Source organism: Cuculus canorus, chromosome Z (genome assembly GCF_017976375.1).
Source record: "Cuculus canorus isolate bCucCan1 chromosome Z, bCucCan1.pri, whole genome shotgun sequence".
NCBI lineage: Eukaryota > Metazoa > Chordata > Aves > Cuculiformes > Cuculidae > Cuculus > Cuculus canorus.
The window spans coordinates 49,726,017-49,747,553 of NC_071441.1; the positions used below are offsets into that span (position 1 = coordinate 49,726,017).

General features: G+C 40.3%; 1 protein-coding gene across 4 annotated transcripts in view; it reads right to left on the reverse strand.

The window, feature by feature from the left end:
• Positions 1-4,884: 4,884 nt before the first annotated feature.
• MOB3B (MOB kinase activator 3B) overlaps positions 4,885-21,537 on the reverse strand; it is an 88,747-nt gene continuing 72,094 nt past the window's right edge. For all 4 annotated transcript variants that reach the window (XM_054055255.1, XM_054055256.1, XM_054055254.1 and 1 more), the window contains one exon: positions 4,885-9,587. In XM_054055255.1, the coding sequence (XP_053911230.1) occupies positions 9,558-9,587 (30 nt within the window). In that variant the 3' untranslated portion in view covers positions 4,885-9,557. The remainder of the gene's footprint in view (positions 9,588-21,537) is intronic.

Below are 21,537 nucleotides of genomic sequence, written 5' to 3' on the forward strand. Positions count from 1 at the left end.
AGAACAAAAACCTGAATAAAACCCGATGTCTAAGAACAATGTAATTATACTTAGATAATAGAAATCCATAGTTTGTAAATAATTATTTAATGAACACTGACATAAACTGGCTTAGAGTTGGCCCATGTTACTCAGATAAGAAAGAATTTTAAGTTGATAAAATAATTAAAAGAAGAGAAGGAAGAGCATTTCTGGTGTGTCACATAGAGATCCAGTCTGTATCTTTAGGAGGTCCAGTAAAATGACTTTTGGCTCAGTAAAATGAACTGTGATCTTACAGTCACTGCCCTTCTGAGAAGCATTCACTTTTGGTTTTACGAGTCATTACTTCTTTAGCCTTGTATTCGGACATGAGCACTTGAACCCTTCTTGATTTAAAATATGACATGTCTTTTTCAATATCTCTCTGGAGACAAAGAAAGCTTCAATCTCTGTCTGAAGCAGACTGTATTTGACTGATAAATCTCTTACTCCGTGTGAGAGGAATAACACAGAGGAAGTTTTTTTGTGATAGTTCCCTACACAGATATTGCTGATGGTGTACAGATCTGTACACAAGAAATTCAGGTTAAGCAGAATGGGAGCCCTGTGATTAAACATAGCATGGTGGCACTCAAAATCAGGGTTCATATTCAAAACAGCCTGGAAGAGATTGACTAGTTAACAAACAGGGACATCAAGCAATATTAAGAGCTACTAGGAAGTTTGTGCTGTAAAACATGAGCAAATGAGATTTTAAAATGAGAGGTTGAATTAGCAGAACTTGACACATACTAGATTGAGGCTATGGAATAAACTAAACATCTAGAAGAGCAACTTGGAAAATATTGAAGGGAGGGGACTGAGGTGAAGAAGTAACAGTGGACTCTGGGTCATCATCAACAGTTTTTCACCCCAGGGTCCAATGTTGTATCACCAAACTGGAGAAGTAGACTCATAGAATGGTTTGGGTTGGAAGGGACCTTTAAAGGTCATCTAGTACAAGCTTCACTGCCATGAGCAGGAACATCTTCAATCAGATCAGGTTCCTCAGAGCCCTGTCCAATATAACCTTGAATGTTTCCAGGGATGGAGCGTCTACTGCCTCTCTGAGCAACCTATTCCAGTGTTTCATTGCTCTCATTGTAAAAAATTTCTTCCTGATATCTAGACTAAATCTACCCTTTTTCAGGGGCAGTCACAGAGTGGATTCTGAGTCCCTTTTATTTTCTCACAGAAAATACTGGTATCAAAAGTAGCAGACATGATTTAGTTCTCTGCTTGAGGTATCACAACAGATTTGAATTGTCGCTTAATTACAGATATTCAAAATTCAAAACAGACATTTGTTTATTTACATGGCCTAAATCACCCTCCAGGTTTAACAATAGGACACTGAAATTATCAAGATTTGTTATGTAGGTATTTTTCTTCCATACAGAGAAAATTAAGAGATGTTTATACATTTGTGTTATACTGATAAGCTGAAACAGATTTAATTTCAGGCCACTAGTTATTAGCTGTCTTGCAATTGATCTATAACAATCTGATTTTCTTTCTACACAGCTACAGAAGAGACATTCTGATTTTTAAATACAATAGAACATGAGCAAAACCTGAAATTTGTGCACTTAAACAGGAATTAGAAAGATAGGAAAAGTAGTATTTCAGAGTTTCCACTCAGAAAAATGTAATCTGCAACAGTTTCCAGCTGTTTCACTAGGAAAAGTTAAATACCACACTTAGGTCTCTTTATGGTCTTTCAGTCTTTTATTGATTCAAACAAAAATCTTCCTCCTTTACTCACTCTTGCTACCTGTTGTTCTGCTTTGTACCTCTCCTTCCTTTTAAGCAAAGCGGAAGCTTTATTCATCCTTCTGAAGATGACATATAACAAATCCTAGCTGGATCTAATTATGAGCTTCTAGTTGGTCCACAGATCCCCAGGAAACAGCCAACCTGCAATTAAGTGCTTTGGATGAATGCGTTGGGTCCACTATGAATCCTGCAAACCCAGGCTAAGAACAAAGAATGGCAATAAACTTTAGTCCCATTTGTTGTTCCAGTCTGCTAATGAGTGAGCAGCAGTAAGGCTTTTGTGCCACTTGAAATATAGAGAACATACTTCCAGACTTTTGTTTGAATTCAGATGCAAGGTTTTTTTGTCACATTCCAGTAGTTTGATTGCTTTTCAGAGATCAGTTTGCATCATGACAACTTGTGGAAATACAAGAGCCCACACAAACTGAACACTTAGTGTTTCACAGCACCTGAAGTGTCAGTGTAAAAAAATAGCAGCACAGGCAGACCTAAAACATCACCCTCCAGATCTGCAGAGTAAAACTGTCAGGTTGGTTTTTTAGTTTGTATTTGGTTTAGTTTTTCCTCTCTTTGCTAAGGTATGTTTCTTCTCTGCTGCACTTTGTATTTTGGAACTGTTTTTTTCCAATGGCCTGACATACAGAACGATTCACGTAGATCCATCCAATGAAAACAACTTGCAAACTGTTAGTTAATAGCAACAAAATGCTGTGTCAGACTAAGGCAGCAGCTTTACCACAGTTTCTGATCATCTGCAGGAGCATTCAGGTTGTTTGAGATGGGAACTCTGACAGACGGTTGGGCACTCATCTGTCAGTAAAGTTCAATTTTCCAGGTGTTATTTGGAACAGCCATTTTGAGGGTTGGCCACACATCATAAAGCTCAGTATCAGGCACCAGGGCCACATAAGCGGCACTTATAATTTGAGTGTTTTGACTCTGCTCAGCCCCTTCCTTTAGCCTAAGTTCCCTCTTGTTTTTATGACTGCATATTATATCTAAGTAACTCAGAGCTAGAAACATAGGTTAGGCAAGTTTGATTACACTGCCATGAACAATCAGCTTAGAAGTACGTTATCAGCAGGCTGGCTGATTGAAGGGCTTCTAACATCAGCACTAAAACAAAACAATACAGTGTTTGTGTAATTTTCTTTTCTTACATGGATTTTTTTTCCCGCTAGGAAACTCTACCACAGAAACAGTTAATGAAGCATGTCCTCCCAGTGAAACCTGCTTACTAAGGAAACCAGCTCTGCTTCACAGGCTCCCTGCATCATCTCATAAGTTTATTGCATACCTTTCAGTTTGAGAAGGATAAATGCTATGTATTAGATGATTAGGATTTTGATGATTTTATCCTGAAAGAGTTTGTCAACTATTCTATGTTCACATCTATGCACTATTGCTCTCCTCAAGCTTGATCATGCCATAGCTACTTAAAAATTAAGCAAACAAGTAGGCAGATTATTTAGGCATAATACTAATATGGTTATTGTGATGGCACAATTTAATATGATTTTTCTGTAATTCAGTTTGTCTCTCATTGAATGCCACTGTGGAAAGTCTGACTGTCTTCTTCACTTATTTCATTAAACCTTTCTACATGTGGATAATGTGCCCATGGGCCTTCTCCAGGCTAAACAGTCCCATCCCTTCCAGCCTTTGCTTGTGGGAGAGATGCTCCAGTCTATTCATCGTCCTCACTTCTCTTTTCTGTACTTGGTCCAGTCATCCCTGCCTTTTGTACTGGTGACCCCAGGGCTGGACACAGCACTCCAAATTTGTTGCACCAGGGCTGAGCACAGGCCAGGATCAAACCTTGACCTGCTGGTAACACTCCTTCCAGTGCAGCACAGGGAGATCTTATCCTTATTTTCCATGAGAACAGATTGTTGGGTCATGGTCAGCTTGGTATCCACCAGGACCCCAGGTCCTGCCCTGTTCAGTTGATTACTAAGTGGAGAACACCCAGCCTATTCTGATGACTGGGGCTGTTCCTCCCCAGGTACAGGACTTTGAACTTCCCTTTGTTAAACCTCATGGGATTTCTGTTTGCATTTTCCTGCAACCTGTTGAAGGCCCTCTGAATGCTGGCACACCCTTCTGGTGTATTCATACACACAAGCTACCCAGAAAACCTTCCTGCTAATCCTCGCCACTGGGCGTCTTTCACTCTGTCAAACTCCTCAGCTTCCTCGCTCTGCAGCTGTTTTCCAGTTACTCTGTTACTTCCAGCATCTGTCATCTTCAACTCCTTCCCACCTACAAAAAGAGATATCTGAAGTGCAGCCTTTCTTCTCCCGAGGGCTGTCTCTATATAGCTGGTAGCCATTCTTTAAACTCTATGCTCCTGCTTCTTTCTAGCTCTGTAACTGACTCATATTCAGTATACAGTAGCTTTATATCTAATAGTGTGTATGCGCATATATGGTTATATACGTTTTATGAAACAGGCCAAAGTACAAAGAGGAGAGTCCAATGAGCTTGAAGTCCATATGCTGGAGCTGTTAGTTTATGTCATCCTACTAGAGCTCCATTTCATTCTGTGGCAGACAAATTCTAACCAAGGCTCTTCGGTTCTGTTTCTGGGAGATGAAACTTTGCCTTGAAATGGCTTGGTGCTGCTTACATATCCTTCCTTTCTTGGAGTGTTCCATCAGAACTTGATGGAACCCATGAGAAGGTCAAGCTCGAAGAACTGACAGGCCTAAGAACCATTAGGCCAGCTTAGCTAAAGAAATACTACTTGTGTGGCCAGCGTGGTGTTGATGAGAGGTTGGTCATTGTTCACTGGCATGACATTTTCTTGTTTTTTCCTGGTGTCGTGTCTGTGCCAAGAGGGCTGTGAGGAAGCTGGTGCATTGGCAGTGAAGGATCTCACTCACCTCTAAGTCCTACAAGCCTGCGAGGAAATTCTGCCCCACAGTATGAAAACCACATGCATTATTCTTGCTGAAGAGTTAGCTCCCAAACAACTTAACAATACCCCTGCAAGGTTATGTTTTTATTCATAGTTGGATTGCATCATTTGTCCAATAGGATTGATTTGAAAAGTGATCTTTCCTTTTCTTTTGACAACTACAACAATTAGTGTTGGTCTCTCTTTCTATACAGTTGAATAACAAACAGACCTAGAAAAGCCTAAGACACATCTGACATCATTAAAAAAAATGAACATACCAAACAGCATTGATGCATGGAGGAGGAAAAGGAATCAACCACTTATTTCTTAGAAAGATAACTTCCCCTTAATAATTACCAAAATGACAAAATGTGTTCTGTAGGGAAGAGCACGCAGTGTGCATATGAACGCATTGATACTTCTACATCCCCACTCAAACGCACACACGCATATATACATATGTGCACACATACATATACACAAACGCAGGTATTAGACTGGACAACGAATTTATTTTTTTCCTCCAGAAGTATATTGTTACAACTCTTAATTATATTATATCTGTCTTTAAAACAGGAACATTTATTAAAACAGAAATGAAATGAATACCTTAATAGCTCAAAATTATTTGGTTAAATGTTGAAAAACATCACCTTTCTATTTAGCATGAAATACATGAAAATGAAATTTGATCACTTTAGATTTCAATCAATACCACTACCTGGCTCTTATTACTGATTTGGATTGCTTTGCCCTTGGAACAGTCTCCATATTTATTAAAAATATCTTTAATTTCTTCCAACAGATAGGAAAAAATGTCTAAACATCGACTACTTGTCTATACTGGGTCTACCAGTGTTATCCCCTTTCTAAAGCACTTAATGCATGTTATACAACAGCAAGCATGTTCCTATTTTATACGTAGTGCATCCTGTTTTGCATTGCTTGCAGGTACCTCTTGTTTTCTGCTTCTGCTCTTCTGAGAGATAAGTGCAAACCCAACCCTTGTTGGTCTCTCCTTGGAGGGTGCAGGTGAGAGGTAACCTTTCTGGAGGCACAGAGTGAGGTGAGTCTTTGGGGAAGCAAAGAGAAGACTGAAAGTCAGGCATCCTCTTCCCAGATTGCTCTCCCAGAAAATGTGTGAAACTTGAAGATCAGGCAGAAAAGGTAAAAAGCAAATGGAAAGAATGAGGTTTTTTTTGGAGACAGCTCCAAATGTGCAATTCATTCAACCTAAAGTACCATTCTCTGTGTTCTTTCCGCAAAGCCTCAGGAATTTTCTTGCATATAATCACTAGGACAACGCTTACCCCTTAGGTTTCTGCATTTCTTGAGTAAGTTGTCTGTAGGTCTCTATAGAGCTACATGTTAAATGTTTCCTCATCTCTCCCAGCCTCATTCTTGATGAATCCATTGGTCAGGAGAATTGGACATCTTGCCTAGTAAAAGTTTTGCTGCTTAGAGGTTGAGTTTCTTGAAAAATCTGAAGTTTTCATAAGTATTTAACTTCTCTCAAATCTGATGGAAATCATCGATTTCACTGCTGTGTTATGAGGAAAAAAAACCCTCCACCTTTCATATAACCTAAGGGAGGTTACATTAAGATTTGTTTCATATAACATTTGTCACTATGGTGACACTACACTATGTTCACACAAACAAGAAGTTCATTCCAAAATCCTCTATGACAGACACAATCAACACAAGATAGTAAGTTTTTAACCACTGAAGGCAATTTTGGAATCACAGGAACCTTTCACACTTTGAAGTAGAGCTCCCTGTAGTCTCAGCCAGCTGTAGTCATCCCTCTTACAGTGCCTTGAAGCTTAACACCAACAGCATCTCTTAAGTACCAGACTAAACCAAACTGTTTTTCAGGCAAAAAAAAACAGGACCTCATTGAGACTACAAAGGTGACTAAAAAAAAAACCCTAAACCCAACAAACACAAAGAACAATCCCATATTTCTCCCCAAAGTCCCCAATACATGTGGAATGCTGGAATGATTACAAACATACATAATTAAGATCAGGTAGAAAGTTTTTCTTAGGTAAAATGGGTGCCTCTGCATACATTCATGTTTAAACTCCATTCTCATTACATGTCCCAAGGAATCACATAAATCTGCACATAAATGTGCAATTAACAACCAAAGCACAATTCTGTCCAGATGTGGCCCTGAAGAAACTACTGAGACACTATTCTTATTGGAATATCAGACACCAGACACAGGAAAAGGAGAAACGGCCAGTGGCATGAGATGGCCAGGCTGTGGCTGCAGTGGAAGAAAGGGTACTTGTTGAAAGACGTTCAGCCAAAGGCAAAACCATGCCACTTGGAGGAAGTTTATTTCACCACCGAGCAAACTTCATGTTCTTCCCAGCAGATTAAGCAACAAAACCAAGTACATTTTGCAGTCCCCTGTGACTGGTTCAGCTCCTGGATTGCAATGTGCTTTTCCCCATTACAGGAATTTTGGTCAGGTCAAATACAAATCCTCTAAGGTGTAGCTCTGCATTTCCCTCCTTTTCCTCATACAGTGTGCTGTACTAGAAAAGGAAACACAAGAGTTCATGAAAAACAGTTTTAGAAAAAGGAAAATACTCCAACATGTAAGTTTTGCATTCACAAAAGTAATGCCTACACAGAAAGTTTATTAAAAAATAATTCAAAGTAACTGGGAACAAATTCTGCTTTACCTTCAGGCTGAGCTACAGTGAATAGATCTAAACAGTACATGGTAAGTAGTGTAATAAAATGAAGAATAAATTATTTCATGTATAAAATATCATATTTTTAAATTTCTGTAATGACTTTGATTTGAATCTTCATGTAAATCTTTAACATATTGTACTGTGGTCCTGCCAACCCATTAGGACATTAGATGGCAACTGACCACAGTGAAATTCAAGAGTATCCTATGGGCTACAGCTCCATTTCTAACAGTGTAACAGCCGGGGCAATATGGATGAGTACAAGAAAATTTGTATACAACTGATGTTGTAATTCCAGACAGTTGTCATCCATTTATACCATGTACCTTCTTCCAAAGATACAACAGTTCTCATCTTCTTTAAAATGAGGCAAATAAGCTTATCAGTAGCTGTTGCAATAAATTCCACAAGCTAGTTATATCCTACAAAAGTGCCAGCAGGACAGGAATTATCTGTGTGTGCATTTCAATCCCCAAAGAATGAACCTGATTCAAAGACTACCAAAGGAGGTAGGAACAGTTCAGTCCATCCCCTTGAAAGCATAGGATAATGCTGCTTGCATAATTCTAAAGACCCAGAAAAGCCTGCACCCTAGCTACAATGAATGTTCACAGACAAAACCCCTTTGACCCAGCAAGGACATGATCACTAACATTGACAAACCCTATTTTAAGCAAGCAGGCAAGCAAATCAATGTACCACAATATGAGCTACAAAAGGTTTGCTATCATTCTTTAGTGTCTGCTACCCTTCTGTTTTAAATGTTCCAGTCACTGGATACTCTGTGAGATTTGCTTCTGACACTGTCTCAGAAGACAGAAACATACCCAATGCACTTGAGGAGAAGGCAGCAGCAGGGTTCAGCACTTACTCAGGAAGGAGCAATCTTTCACAATATCATAAATGTGCAAAATTGATTAGAAGGCACAGAATATATAGGTGTGTTCCACTTGATTCCCATTTATTCGGCTATATGTCTCTTGTGAACTCTCTGTTAAGTATTGCTTTAATGTTTTTTTGTAGAAGAAAGTCTCTTATCAGGGCATATTTGGCACTGAAGACTTAGTTTAATGCAATGGATCCTTCAAGGCTGTCCATGCATTTCAAGTTGGACTGACTACTGGGAAAAAAAATTGTGTAGTTCAGTGTGGAAAGTAAGCCACGCTACCAGACACTTGTTTAGATGCAACAGACGTTCACTTAGTCCCTCCTGCTCTAACCTTTATACTACTTATTTTTACTGTATCTCCCTCCCAGATACTAGAACTAAATCTCTTGTTTCCTGAAAAGATGACATCTTAAGGTGATAAGAGGACAGGAGACTATCAAATTACACAACAGATTGGTGCACTTCATACCATACTCCAGGAAAATTCTGGCTATAGGTTCTTGTTTATGTAACGTAGAAATACCAAGCAGATTTACTGTCAGTCAAAGTATGAATTCAGAGAAAAGACTTCCACACAGAGCTATATCTAGTATGTAATTGTGATCAGAAACTGTCCCATTGTCACCCAATTATGAGTCACAATGAAGCACAAACTGCCTGATCACCTGAAGGACATGGCTGTGTTCCTGTAAAGACAAGGCCCACTGGCATTTGGGAACAGTGGACAAGCCTTAGGTGGCCTGGTGAGGGGGTGGGGGGCATTAAAGGCTAAAAGTCTTCTGTGATTCCAGGCTATCTTAGTATTCTGCCACACTCGGGAAACAAAACACATATCAAGAAACAAAAGAAAAGGAAAACAACAATGCAGCTCACAACACAGTTTCATTAAAAGAAACCCCTAATCTGGAGGTTAGCCAGGGGACCTGAATTTCAGTAAAGCTTTAGCAGCAGGAGCACAGTCTGTCATTGTTGTGGCTGAAGAAGTCCTTATCCCTAATGGAGGAGCTAGTAAGAACATGAAGCTGATTCTTCTTTTTCTCAATAAACTGTGTCATTCAGATGAGGTTCCTAGCAGCATATAGAGGGTTAAGAACACTGACAGTGGTGGGAAGCATTTGTGAAAGTAACTGTGGTTCCCAGCTTCCCTGCTTTCATGGGTTAACAAGCAGGCTCAGTCCATGAGGGCTGTCACGTTCTTGAACTCTGCTGTAAGAAGCAAATTGGACTTTGCTTTTCTTCAGTGGGTAGTTTTTTAGTGACACATCCTGGTTGTCATCTCTTTCTGTAAAACAAAAAGGGGACATTAAAAAGTGAATGGCATTTCTAGTAAAGTATGCACACACCTCTTCTCATTTAACATTTCTGCATCTCTACAAATTCATATAGTTTTATATGCCACTGTGGTTCTTCTCCTCTCCATCACTTTCAAGGAAAACGAACATAAGTGCCATTAGCATGCGGCGTTTTGTCATTTTTGACAGCTTTAATACCCTACTAATTCCCTAGCCATGTCAGGTAAATGGTACTGCATGCCACAAAAAAGAAATAAATCACCTGCAAAAGCAGGAAACCTTTTAGCGTCATTTAAAAAAAAAGGATTCCCATTGTTGTCATTGGACCTGCACCCAACAGGAAACATGGAGATACATTCTTTGCCTAGTTCTTTCTGCCTACACGTGGACACAATTATTTCAGACTCACTAGAGTTGTAGCCTTTGTCTCTAGGATGGCGCCTTGGAGCATTCACAGACTCCATTAGGAAGCAGGTTTTGTGTTCCATATATAATTTAATTTGATCTGTCCAACAGCCATCCACATACATGGCAAAACTGTGTGCCGTTTCCTGTCAAGGCTGAAGGCCTGCCACATCTAAGGGTGACTACAGTTGTGCAGCTTGTCCTTTTAGGTCCTCTTTCATAGTGCCTTCAGACTGTACAGCATCTCCCTTATAAAATCTATTTAGTTATCAGAATTTCCTGAAAATCTTCTCAGCTGCTTAAATAATTTATTATAATTTATAGGATCATTAATACCTCACGCAAAAGGCTTCCTGACAGTCTTGTAACTGTATCTTACTCTCTGCTTAACAGATCACTTCTCAACCTAGAGTCCTATGGAGAGCTGTAGGACTTTTTCGTCTCTCCGGAATTTAATAAGTTTCCATTTCTTGTAGATTCTTGCATCACTTGTTATTTTGCTGTCACACGTATAGAATGGAATATTATTGCCATTTGCAGTTGTTATAATGACAATGGTAATTCATACAGTAATATGTGATCTCCACATAATAGATAGAGTAATCTGAACTAGTAGTCTCTTCTCATCTGATCTGCTAAATGTGACCAAGGTGAATATTCATGGAAAAGTCTGTTCCTTTCTCTTCTTGAATGTTTTGTGAGGTTTTGGGGGATGGGTGTTTTATTTTTTCTTTTAAACGGTTGCAATTGGGCTTATTCCTTCAGAGCAACAAACACCAAATGCAGAAATTAATGTAATTTAGCACAGTGTTGGACAGCTTTCTGCTGTTTTATACCTAAGCAGATACTAAACACCTCTTCCTCTTCTTTCTTTAGGAGACTAGAAAAAGCAAATATGCTAGGAAACGCTGAAGAGCAGCATATAATATACTGCTACATCAGCACCATGATAACTAGCTCCAACCAAAGTAGGCCTCTAGAAGCTGGCAAAATTGCAGCAACACTCAGTTTGATCCGAAGCCCTCAAGAAGTTCTTCCCACGGAAGACAGGGGCCACAAGCCCTGATGTGGCTTGACACCATGCAGAAGTTGTGCTGATAGGACCTGACACTGTTTCCAGAACTGTTTTTCCCAGCCAAGGGTGCCAGGCACTGCCCTGGCTGCTGCCCATCAGTCTGTACTCCAAGCTGCCTCTGTGGGGCAGTGCCAGGCTTGAGGTGCCAGGCTTTTGCTATCGGCTGAGGAGGAATACCCACTGCAGACACTATTCAGCACCTTCCTCAGCAACATCTGCCGCAAGTAGAAAGAAGCTAAAACACACTCAGGAAGGGATTACTCATTTCCAAAGTCTGTGTTTTCTTCCTAGATTTTAAATTATTCTTTTATTTCCCTTAACAGAAGATTAGTTAGGTACTAATGCTTCCTGAGGCAGTTTTAATCTTTGCAGATCCTTAAATTTACACATATGCTTATCCATATTTTACTACCAATAACCACAGCTGTGAGGTAAATCACCATCATTTCTTTCTGCACCTGCTGCTGAACAGCGATTTGCAGTCATAGGGTAGAATCTTACTGTGCTAGAAAAGCAGTAAAGAGGACAATGTGGACAGTATATGGTTCATTCTAAACTTGGCAGCCCTCCTTCAGGAGCAGTGGGAGGCAAGCTGCCTTTGAATAGAATAACAAGACATTATAACAAATTCAACATGAAAAATGCATTTGCATTCTTGTTTTAAGGAAAAAAATACCATCAGAGGCAGGGCTTTAGACATTGATAAATGTTTGCAGGCAAAGGAAAGAATAGGAGCCTAAATAATCTGCGCATAAGATGTAGAGGGCTCTAAAACAGTTGTATGAGTTTCTGAAATGCTTTAGTATGAACCTACCATTTCATCACTACACTTTCTGTCAAGGCACAATTTATCTTTTATAGTACACAAATTTTCCTCCCTTCATTTCTAGATTTTTGTTTGGTTATACAGTTATATTCACTGTCCCTTACATTTACTGTCCTCCTTCTATTCCCCCCACCCTGTAGGGAGAATGTTGCTGGAAATAGCTCTGGAGTTTTCTCCTTACTTCTACTTGGCCTTCTGTTCCAACACCTGCTTGGCTTTGGTTTTGGAAATGCTCACCAAAGTTGCAAAGCCAAAAAAAATGTTAAAATCTACAAAATATCATAATCTCTGACGCACAGAAACTTTTTCTGTATTGACCTACATTGTGATCAGTAAATGAGGAACACAGAAGCACAGACATATGGTCCCACCGCAGTCCTGCACATATGTGCATAAGCTTTTATTGATTTTGGCCAATGACAATGAACTAGAAGTTCTGTTTAAACAAACAAACAAAAAAAAATCATTGTAATAGTGAATTTATACATGCTTTGTGAGAATGACATGCTTCTAGTTGTTTCCTACAGGAATTTATGATAAGGAAGAAAAACAGACAGGAAATAGTTTCTCAAATAGTCTGATATAATTACAAAGCTGTCAAGAGAAAAGTTAGCTTCACTCAAACTGTTGGTAAGAATGAGAGGAAGGGTCATACCCACAGTGTCCAGCCATGGCTGGGTGGCAGCAGGAAGCGTGCTGTTTGCTGCAGAACCTACCACTGAGCTTTCTATAGAGCAAACCACTGCTACTTTGCCAAATGCGTCCTCTGAAATACTTACTTTCCAAAAACTAATAATCCACTCTTTGCAGAGCCTGCTGGAAAATCTCTCACTGATCCTGATGGCCACTAGGGAACTCAGCACACAGTCTCACTCCATCTTACTCAGCAAAGAAGTCCCCCTCAAAGGGTACTCCCCTTCAGGGAGCACCAACATGATTTCCCAGAAGATGGGAAAAAAGCAACAAACATTCTTAAAAGGGTAATCAATCTTTATCTCTGATGGATGTCTGGTCCTCTCCACTCTCTACTGCCATAACGTACACATGAGAAACATTCAGCATATAAATCTCTACTTATCTATTTTAATTGCTGCTCCTAAGTTCACCTTTAAATAAAGCAGGAAAGGAACGGAAAATATCTGACAGCTTACAGCATGCATGAGTAGCTGAAGAAATATTTAATGGGACAAACCTGCCTATGGGTAGATAGAAACATAGAATCATTAGTTTGGAAAAGACCTTAGAGATCATCAACTCCAACTGTACCTGTCTACTACTAAATCCTGTCCCCAAGCACCTCATTCACCTGCTTTCTAAACAACTCCAGGGATGGTGACTTAACCATCTCCCTGGGCAGCCTGTTCCAGTGCTTGATAACCCTTTCTGTGAAGAAATTTTTCCTAATGTCCAGTCCGAACCTGCCCTGATGCAGCTTGACACCATTCCCTCTTGTCCTGTCACCTGTCACTTGGGAGAAGAGACTGATATCCACCTCTCCGCAACCTCCTTTCAGATAGTTGTAGAGAGCAACAAGGTCTCCCCTCAGCCTCCTCTTCTCAATATTAAACAACCTGAGTTCCCTCAGTTGCTCCTTATAAGTTTTGTGTTCCAGCCCCTTCACCAGTTTCATCACTTTTCTCTGGACATGCTGACTGAATTTGAATGGGTCACAAGAAAAATTATTTCCCCTATAAAGAATCATGTTCTTCTAAGAAAATGGTGTTTCTATGCTTGTGTGTGTTAAACACGGAATTGGCAACACATAAGGCATAAACCCCCCAGACATCACCTTTGTACCAGTTTTTAATGGAAGCAAGGGGTCTGCAGTCTGTATTGTGGAAAAGCTGATGAGCAAGTGGGTGAAATCACTTAAGGAAATAGTATAAATAATTGTATTCTGTAAGAACATCAGAAAAAAATAATAAATGCAATAATCACCTTCACTAAACCCAGGGCTGCTTTAAAGATTTGTATCCTTGTTCGGTGTCTGTGTCCTACCCACTTCCAGTTCCCCAAACTGCAGCCAGGGCATACCATTCTCCCTCCTCTGGCTGCCAGTTGACAAGGCTAAGTATGAGAGGGCAACAGTTTGTTTTAGCCCTTTGGCAGCTGTTTTAAACATGGTCAGGGTTTAACGTAGATACAAGAGTCTCAGCAGAGTAGTGGTTAGAAAAATTCTACCACCTCCTGATGATCAAGGATACCCTGCCCAAAGGTATCCAACAGCTTGGAAGATCTAATAAAGTAGCCCACAGCAAGGAGATCCCAGCAATGGACTCTGTGCCCAATTCACTAGTCCCAGCTTACTGACTTAGAGAAAACAACCTTTCACATGTAGCCTGTCAAGTACTCACGCCTGAGCACTGCAACCTAAAAATAAGGCATTGTCCAGTCTTAACCATATTCTTATGATATAATTACAAATCTGGCAAGAGAAAAGTTAGCTTCACCCAAAATGTTGGTAAGAATGAGAGGAAGGGTCATACCCACAGTGTCCAGCCATGGCTGGGTGGCAGGTTAAGGAACTTAATACCTGTGTAATGATCCTATGAATAAATACAGAATGTTGCGTAGAAAGACAATACAGAAACAACCCTTCTGACATGTAGCTCATGATTAGAAGGCCCTGCTGGAGCAGACACAAACATCACCAGGACATACCTTTCCCCTCTCTACTCTCAAAGACCAAAGCGCAACCCACACAGAAGGGGAATATTATAGATGTGCAGAGAGGCTCAGTGATGTACCCATGGAGCAAGTTCACAGTCTTTTCACTGTTCAGATAAGAACCACAAAATACATAGATGAAATTAAAGGTTTAAAAGAACAGTTCACATACTGTTCTTCAAAGCACAAGTGGCTATGACTTCTGTGACTTTTTAAAATTGTTTTCTTCACAAAGATTTCAACAACTGACAAATAATCATCATGTGGACAAAGCTCTTTTTATCCTGGTCACAAAACTGGCTGTTTACTATAGAACAGCACAGATCACATGATCCAAGATTCTTCGCTGCACAACTAATCTATATTCAGATAGCTAACTGACCAGGATAGGAAGGCTGAAGCCAGATTTGTAATATTTAACTCATTTGCAAAACTTTTTTTCCTAGCATTTGAGTTAGAGCCATGCCTTGAATCTTCATTTAGAAACTGTTTTCTCCAAAGTTACTAAAAAAATTTCCTCTACTTCTTTAGTTGCCCCTGTCTCTGTATACTGACAGAAAAAATGGCAGGCTGGTAACTGGTATCCAGTGGGCATATTGATCATTTGGGTATGTTCTCTGTTAGTTTTACGATGTCTTCCACTTGAGCGAGTCTCAATTACAATGATGCACAGAACTAAATTGATCTGTCCTACAATCTGTTTGGCTTTGGAGTAGTTATTTTGAAGCTAAGGATGGCCTGATAATAATCCTAGTTAATTACTCCTGAATTTGTATGATGATGTTTTCGGAACACAGATAATATGTCTGCAAATGCAATCCCTTACCACTGATGACAAAGGCACTTTATCAACTAACTGCAAGTGAGAACAGGATAAGGAAATAACACTGCGAAATGCACCTGTCAGTAGGGTTAGATCCAGGCAGATACACAGAACATGCATTTGGATAACCAACTTGCTTAAAGGCATCATACTCCAAGGAGGTACTTTCACCTTCTGCACTTTTGTTTTCTGTAGCAGTAAAATAGAGGTCCTTCTGTAGTATGTTTTAGTGTATCTCACCCTAATAAATGTGCTGCTTTTGGCACCGAGGTCATGCAGATTGAATAAACAAAAAAGTAGCATGATATCTAGCATAAAATTTTGCAGAAAAATTATCAGGAGACATGCTAGTTTTCTGCTATGAACTACAAGCTTCTTACATATAGTAAGTATTTTACATAAATAATTCTATACACTAATAGTTGTATTTAAATGGGACAATAAATACATCTTTCCCTTTATTTTAGCAAAACTGCCAAGTTCATGCGGCACCAGGTTTTTTCTTTCTGCAATTAGAAAAACTGGACTTGATGCTTCTCAGTTTTCTGATTCATGTGGGCATAGAAAGAATAACAGTCCAATCCAACACTCAATAAAACTAATACAATCACTCAGCAATTACTGTTCAAATTACAAAAATACATATTTTTAGTCAGGTAGAATAGCTTTCATGAAACTTGTCATTAATAATGTTTTTGCAATTGCCTTCTGATGCAGGTCAGAATACTGGATTCAGCCATTAAGTATTACCGAAATGAAATTATAGATAACTTTTGAACAGTTATCCAAAATTTCAAGTTATTCTGAGTTCTAGAAAATCTCAAATTTTGCTGCTATAGCTTTTTTTTTTTAAGTAGTCTTTTATTTGTGAAGACTGATAACACTTGATCAGTGGATTGCCTCCTTGTTTCCATCTTGCAAGGTGTTCTGGTTTCTGCTGGGATAGAGTTAATTTTCTTCTTAGTGGCTTGTATAGTGTTTTGGATTTAGTATGAAAAGTGTGTTGATAACACAGTGATGCTTTAGTTGTTGCCTAGTAGTGCTTATACTAAGTCAATAACTTTTCAGCTTCCTGTGCTCTGCCAGTGTTGGAAAACGTTAATTTAGCTGAAGAATTAGGGCTGAATTAAAGTAAGATTAAAATTATAGGTTATGTATATCGTATTTAGCATTTGATATATATTGTGTTTCGCATTTAATTTTGTTGATCTTTATAGTTAAGTATGTGCAGACTTTGTGTCTGTCTCTGCAGACAGTGACGGTTTTCTCACAAACCACATATAACCTTCACATGTACGGTGTTAGGGAGTACTTAGAAAGAATGTACTAACAACCTTATCCGAGCAGAGCCTACGCTTTTACTAACAACCTTATCTGAACACAGCCTACATTTGTGAAGGCCAGAAGCATACCAAGGGTAGTCAAGTGAAGATAAGGAAATGCTGGTGTCCACACAAATGATGAGACAATCCTCAAATACATATGCATGAAGAAATGATGTAATCTGTTGAATATACATCAGCTTGTGAAACACTTAAGGGTTAAATTGCGCACGCGCCATGATCATCTTGGAACCTGATTTGGGTGTGCATACCCCTGGTTCCCGGGGCCTCGAAATAAAGCACCACATATAACCTTCCTGGAATGGTTATGTGTTTGTCTCTAAGCTGACACCAGTAGGGAGGTACACAAGACACTGGGAGAGGACGCAGCCAAAAGGATATTCTAGACCATGTGACATCATGCTCACTATATAAACCGGGGGGCACTTGCTGGAGTGCTTTGATTGCTGCCTGGGGACAGGCTGAGCATAGCTTTGCAGATGGTGAGCACTGTGCATTACTCATTCTGTATATTCTATTATTATTATCATCATCATCATTACAATTATTCTTATTACTACCACTACTTCTTTCTCTTAATTTGCTTCCCTATTTAAACTGTCTTTATCTCAACCCAGGAGTTTTATTTTTGCATAGAATCATTAAGCTGGAAAAGACTTTAGAGATAGTCAGCTCCAACCGTACCTGTCTAATACTAAATTTTTCCCAATTCTCCTCCTTATCCTGCCAGAGACACAGTGCATGCAGAGGTGGGCAGGGTTTGTGCTGGGGAGAAGGTAGAGGAAGTGGCTGCATGGCACTTAGTTGCCAGCTAGGCTTAAACCATGACACAAGGGCAACTGATCTATCGTACTCAGGGAAGCAGAGGATATATCTAAAATGGGAAGATGATATTTTGTGGAAGAGGATGAACAGCAGTAGTTCTCTCAATAGTAAAAAGAACTATTTGAGATGCAAATGCAGTTAGGACAAAAGCATTTCCAAAAGCATTACGGGAAACATGGTGGAGGAGTACCCACAAAACCTTTCACGATGTTGATGAAAAAGCTTTTTCCAGTCTCCACTGCTGTTCATGTGCCTTCCACACAAACTGCAACCAGCCTGGACTCTTTGCTAATTGGTGTAAGAATTAGTGTAAATGGACTTATATAAATTATAGATGTAAAAGCCTTTTAACAGTTTTGCCATTTCCTGCTTTTACTTCCAGTATAACTCTGATTCATATTGCTAACAAGTTACTAGAACAGGCTGAGTAAAGTATCACGTTGTAGTTACTACGGTGCAGTTTTGGCTCTGCTTCAGCTCAGAAGCAAGGCCACATGCAGGAAGCTTACATGAGTAGAGCAGAAGAAAGCTTATGTATCCATTATAAAGCAAATAGTTTCAAATTCTTTTTTCATATCACACCTAACCTGGAATGCCCCTGACATTTTTTGTGGTTTTGCAACCACAATCGCCTTTTTCTAAATCGCCTGTTTTAAATCCTTGATGCTGTAACAAAGCCAGCTACTTCCCACGCATACTCAGCTAGCACAGAGCAACAGCCTGACTAGGGGGGAGTCACACCAACTCTTCAGAAGCTCAAAATGAATTAAATAATTATGGAAAAGATTTTTTTTTTTTTTTGCATGTCATGTCTTTTCTATAATAGTAATCTCATAGGAATTCATTGTAAAAAAAAAAAAAGAAAAAGAAAGGGGAAAAAATGTCAGATGGATGCTATTTTGTGGTTTATTTCTACTCTTAACGTTTTTCAATACTGAAGACATTTGGAGGAATAGGCTTCTTTGAAAGATTCCTGTTCTCACTTTATTCTGGACTGTTAATTATAATTCTTTTTTGCCTTGTATTAATAATCTCTTTGAAGTACACATGTGGTGTTGTTTATTGCAAACTGTGAAATGTGGTTTATTTTGTAGAAGCCCTTTTTACTCAACAGGCTACAATTTACATTCATTAGCTAAACTTTAAAACAGGACTTACTTGGTGTAATCCTCAACAGCAACAGACACCTGCACTTAGCTACCCACAAAAGACAGATAATTGTGTCAAAGTAGCAGAGGGCAGAGCATTTAATCCAGAGCACCAAAAAGAACCACTCCAAACCCTCTGAGGAGTCAATGGCACACAGAAAAATATCAGTAGGCAAGACCTTCTGCCCTCCTGTTCTCAGCAGTGTGTACTTGGGTTCAGTGCAAGCAAAGCAGCTGATGTGATAAAAAGAGTCATTAAACACATGCATGCCAGAAATTATTGATTTAGAAACTCTGGCACTGCAGTGCATCTTATGACTTTGCTTTCTTTGAGCATCAGAGTCGAGAATCCTATTTTTCAGCAATGTGAAGTCCTAAAGTTCAACTATTTGTGTAGAAATCCTCATCATTTGTACAACGTAAAAGCAATCCTGTTGGATACTACCACCATATCTTGTTGAAGTAGAAAAACTGGACTGGAGGCAATGAATGCTTGGTTTCTTCTCTTTTAATTTTTTCTTTCTTTTTTTAACAAGAAAAAAAAATACTGCTGGCTAGTTGGCAGCAGTGATAAGCCTTGCCTGAATGGGGACTCTTTTACTAAAGCAAAGAACCAAGGGGGGTGCAGAAAGAAAGAAAATTATACCTACTTTAAAGTTGGCTCAATGAGTATTTATCTAATTTTGGATAATACCTGAACAAGTACCAAGTCATTCTACCACTTTGTGATGAGTAAAAGGATTTAAAGTGACTGTAAGCAACAGCCTTGCAGGAAAACAAAATTATTACATAATTTCATATTGTGAATTGTACTTATGAACACACAAGTACCTGAATTTTGAACAGTGTTAGAATAGCTGTATGCCTACATTACACGCCTGGGACGACGCCTGGGACTAAGCGATCATGAGATGATAGGGTTTTCAGTTCTAGGTGGGATAAAGAAGGGGACTAGCAAAACTATCACATTAAACTTCCAGAGGGCAGACTTTGGCCTGTTCAGAAGGTTGGTTAGCAAAGTCCCATGGGAAACAGTCCTTCAGGGCAAGGGAGCCCATGAGGGTTGGGCGCTCTTGAAAAATGAAATCCTAGCAGCTCAGGAGCAAACCATCCCTGTGTTCCGGAAAAGGGGCCGGCGGGGGGAAAAGCCAGCTTGGTGGAGCAGGGAGATCTCAAGATGTGTCAATAATAAGAAGAAGCTCTATGTGCTTTGGAGAAAAGGACAGGAATCTTGGGTGGACTACAGGGAGGAAGTGAGATCGTGCAGGGAAAAAATCAGGAGGGCCAAGGCCCAACTAGAAATCAAATTGGCTAAGTCTGTGAAAGACAACAAAAAGTCTTTCTACAAATACATTAACAGGAAAAGGAGGACGAGGGAGAATATCCAGTCCCTCTGGATGCAGAAGGAACAACAGTGACAGGGGATAAGGACAAGGCTGAGGTACTTAATGCCTTCTTCGCCTCAGTCTTTAATAGCAAAGAAAGTTGTTCCTTCTGTTTACAAACCCAAGAGTTAGAGGAGCAGAATGAGGCTCCCGTGATCCAAGAGGAGGCGGTTAGAGACTTGCTTGCCCAGCTAGACTCCCACAAGTCTATGGGGCCGGATGGGATCCACCCAAGAGTATTGAAGGAACTGGCGGATGTCCTTTCCAAACCCCTTTCCATCATCTTCCAGCGGTCCTGGCTGACTGGGGAAGTTCCACTAGACTGGAGGCTGGCTAATGTTGTGCCCGTCTACAAGAAGGGTTGCAGAGAGGATCCAGGGAACTAAAGGCCTGTCAGTCTGACCTCAGTGCCAGGGAAAGTCATGGAACGGGTAATCTTGAGTGCTATCATGAAGCACATGCAAGAGAACCGGGTGATCAGGCCCAGTCAACATGGGTTTACAAAGGGCAGATCTTGCCAAACTAACCTGATCACCTTCTATGACAAAATTACTCGACTACTGGATGGGGGAGAGGCTGTGGGTGTAGTCTTCTTGGACTTCAGTAAAGCCTTTGACACAGTTTCTCACAGTATTCTGCTTCAGTAACTGTCAGCCTCTGGCCTGGACAGGCGCACACTCTCCTGGGTTGAAAACTGGTTGGATGGCCGGGCCCAGAGAGTGGTGGTAAATGGAGTTAACTCCAGCTGGAGGCCAGTTACAAGTGGAGTTCCTCAGGGCTCAGTACTGGGTCCAGCTCTGTTCAATGTCTTTATCAATGACCTGGATGAAGGCATTGAGTGCACCCTCAGCAAGTTTGCAGATGACACTAAGCTGGGAGGAAGTGTCGATCTGCTGGAGGGTAGGGAGGCTCTGCAAAGGGATCTGAACAGGCTGGACCGCTGGGCCGAGACCAATGGCATGAGGTTTAACAAGGCCAAATGCTGGGTCCTGCACTTGGGGCACAACAACCCTATGCAGTGCTACAGACTGGGGGAAGAGTGGCTGGAGAGCTGCACAGAAGAGAAGGACCTGGGGGTGCTGGTTGACAGCCGACTGAACATGAGCCAGCAGTGTGCCCAGGTGGCCAATAATGCCAATGGCATCTTGGCTTGTATCAGAAATGGGGTCACCAGCAGGTCCAGGGTGGTTATTCTCCCTCTGTACTCGGCACTGATGAGACCGCACCTCGAATACTATGTTCAGTTCTGGACCCCTCACCACAAGAAGGATGTTGAAGCTCTGGAGTGTGTCCGGAGAAGAGCAACGAAGCTGGTGAAGGGGCTGGAGAACAAGTCTTACGAGGAGCGGCTGAGAGAGCTGGGGTTGTTTAGCCTGGAGAAGAGGAGGCTGAGGGGAGACCTTATTACTCTCTACAACTACCTGAAAGGAGGTTGTGGAGAGG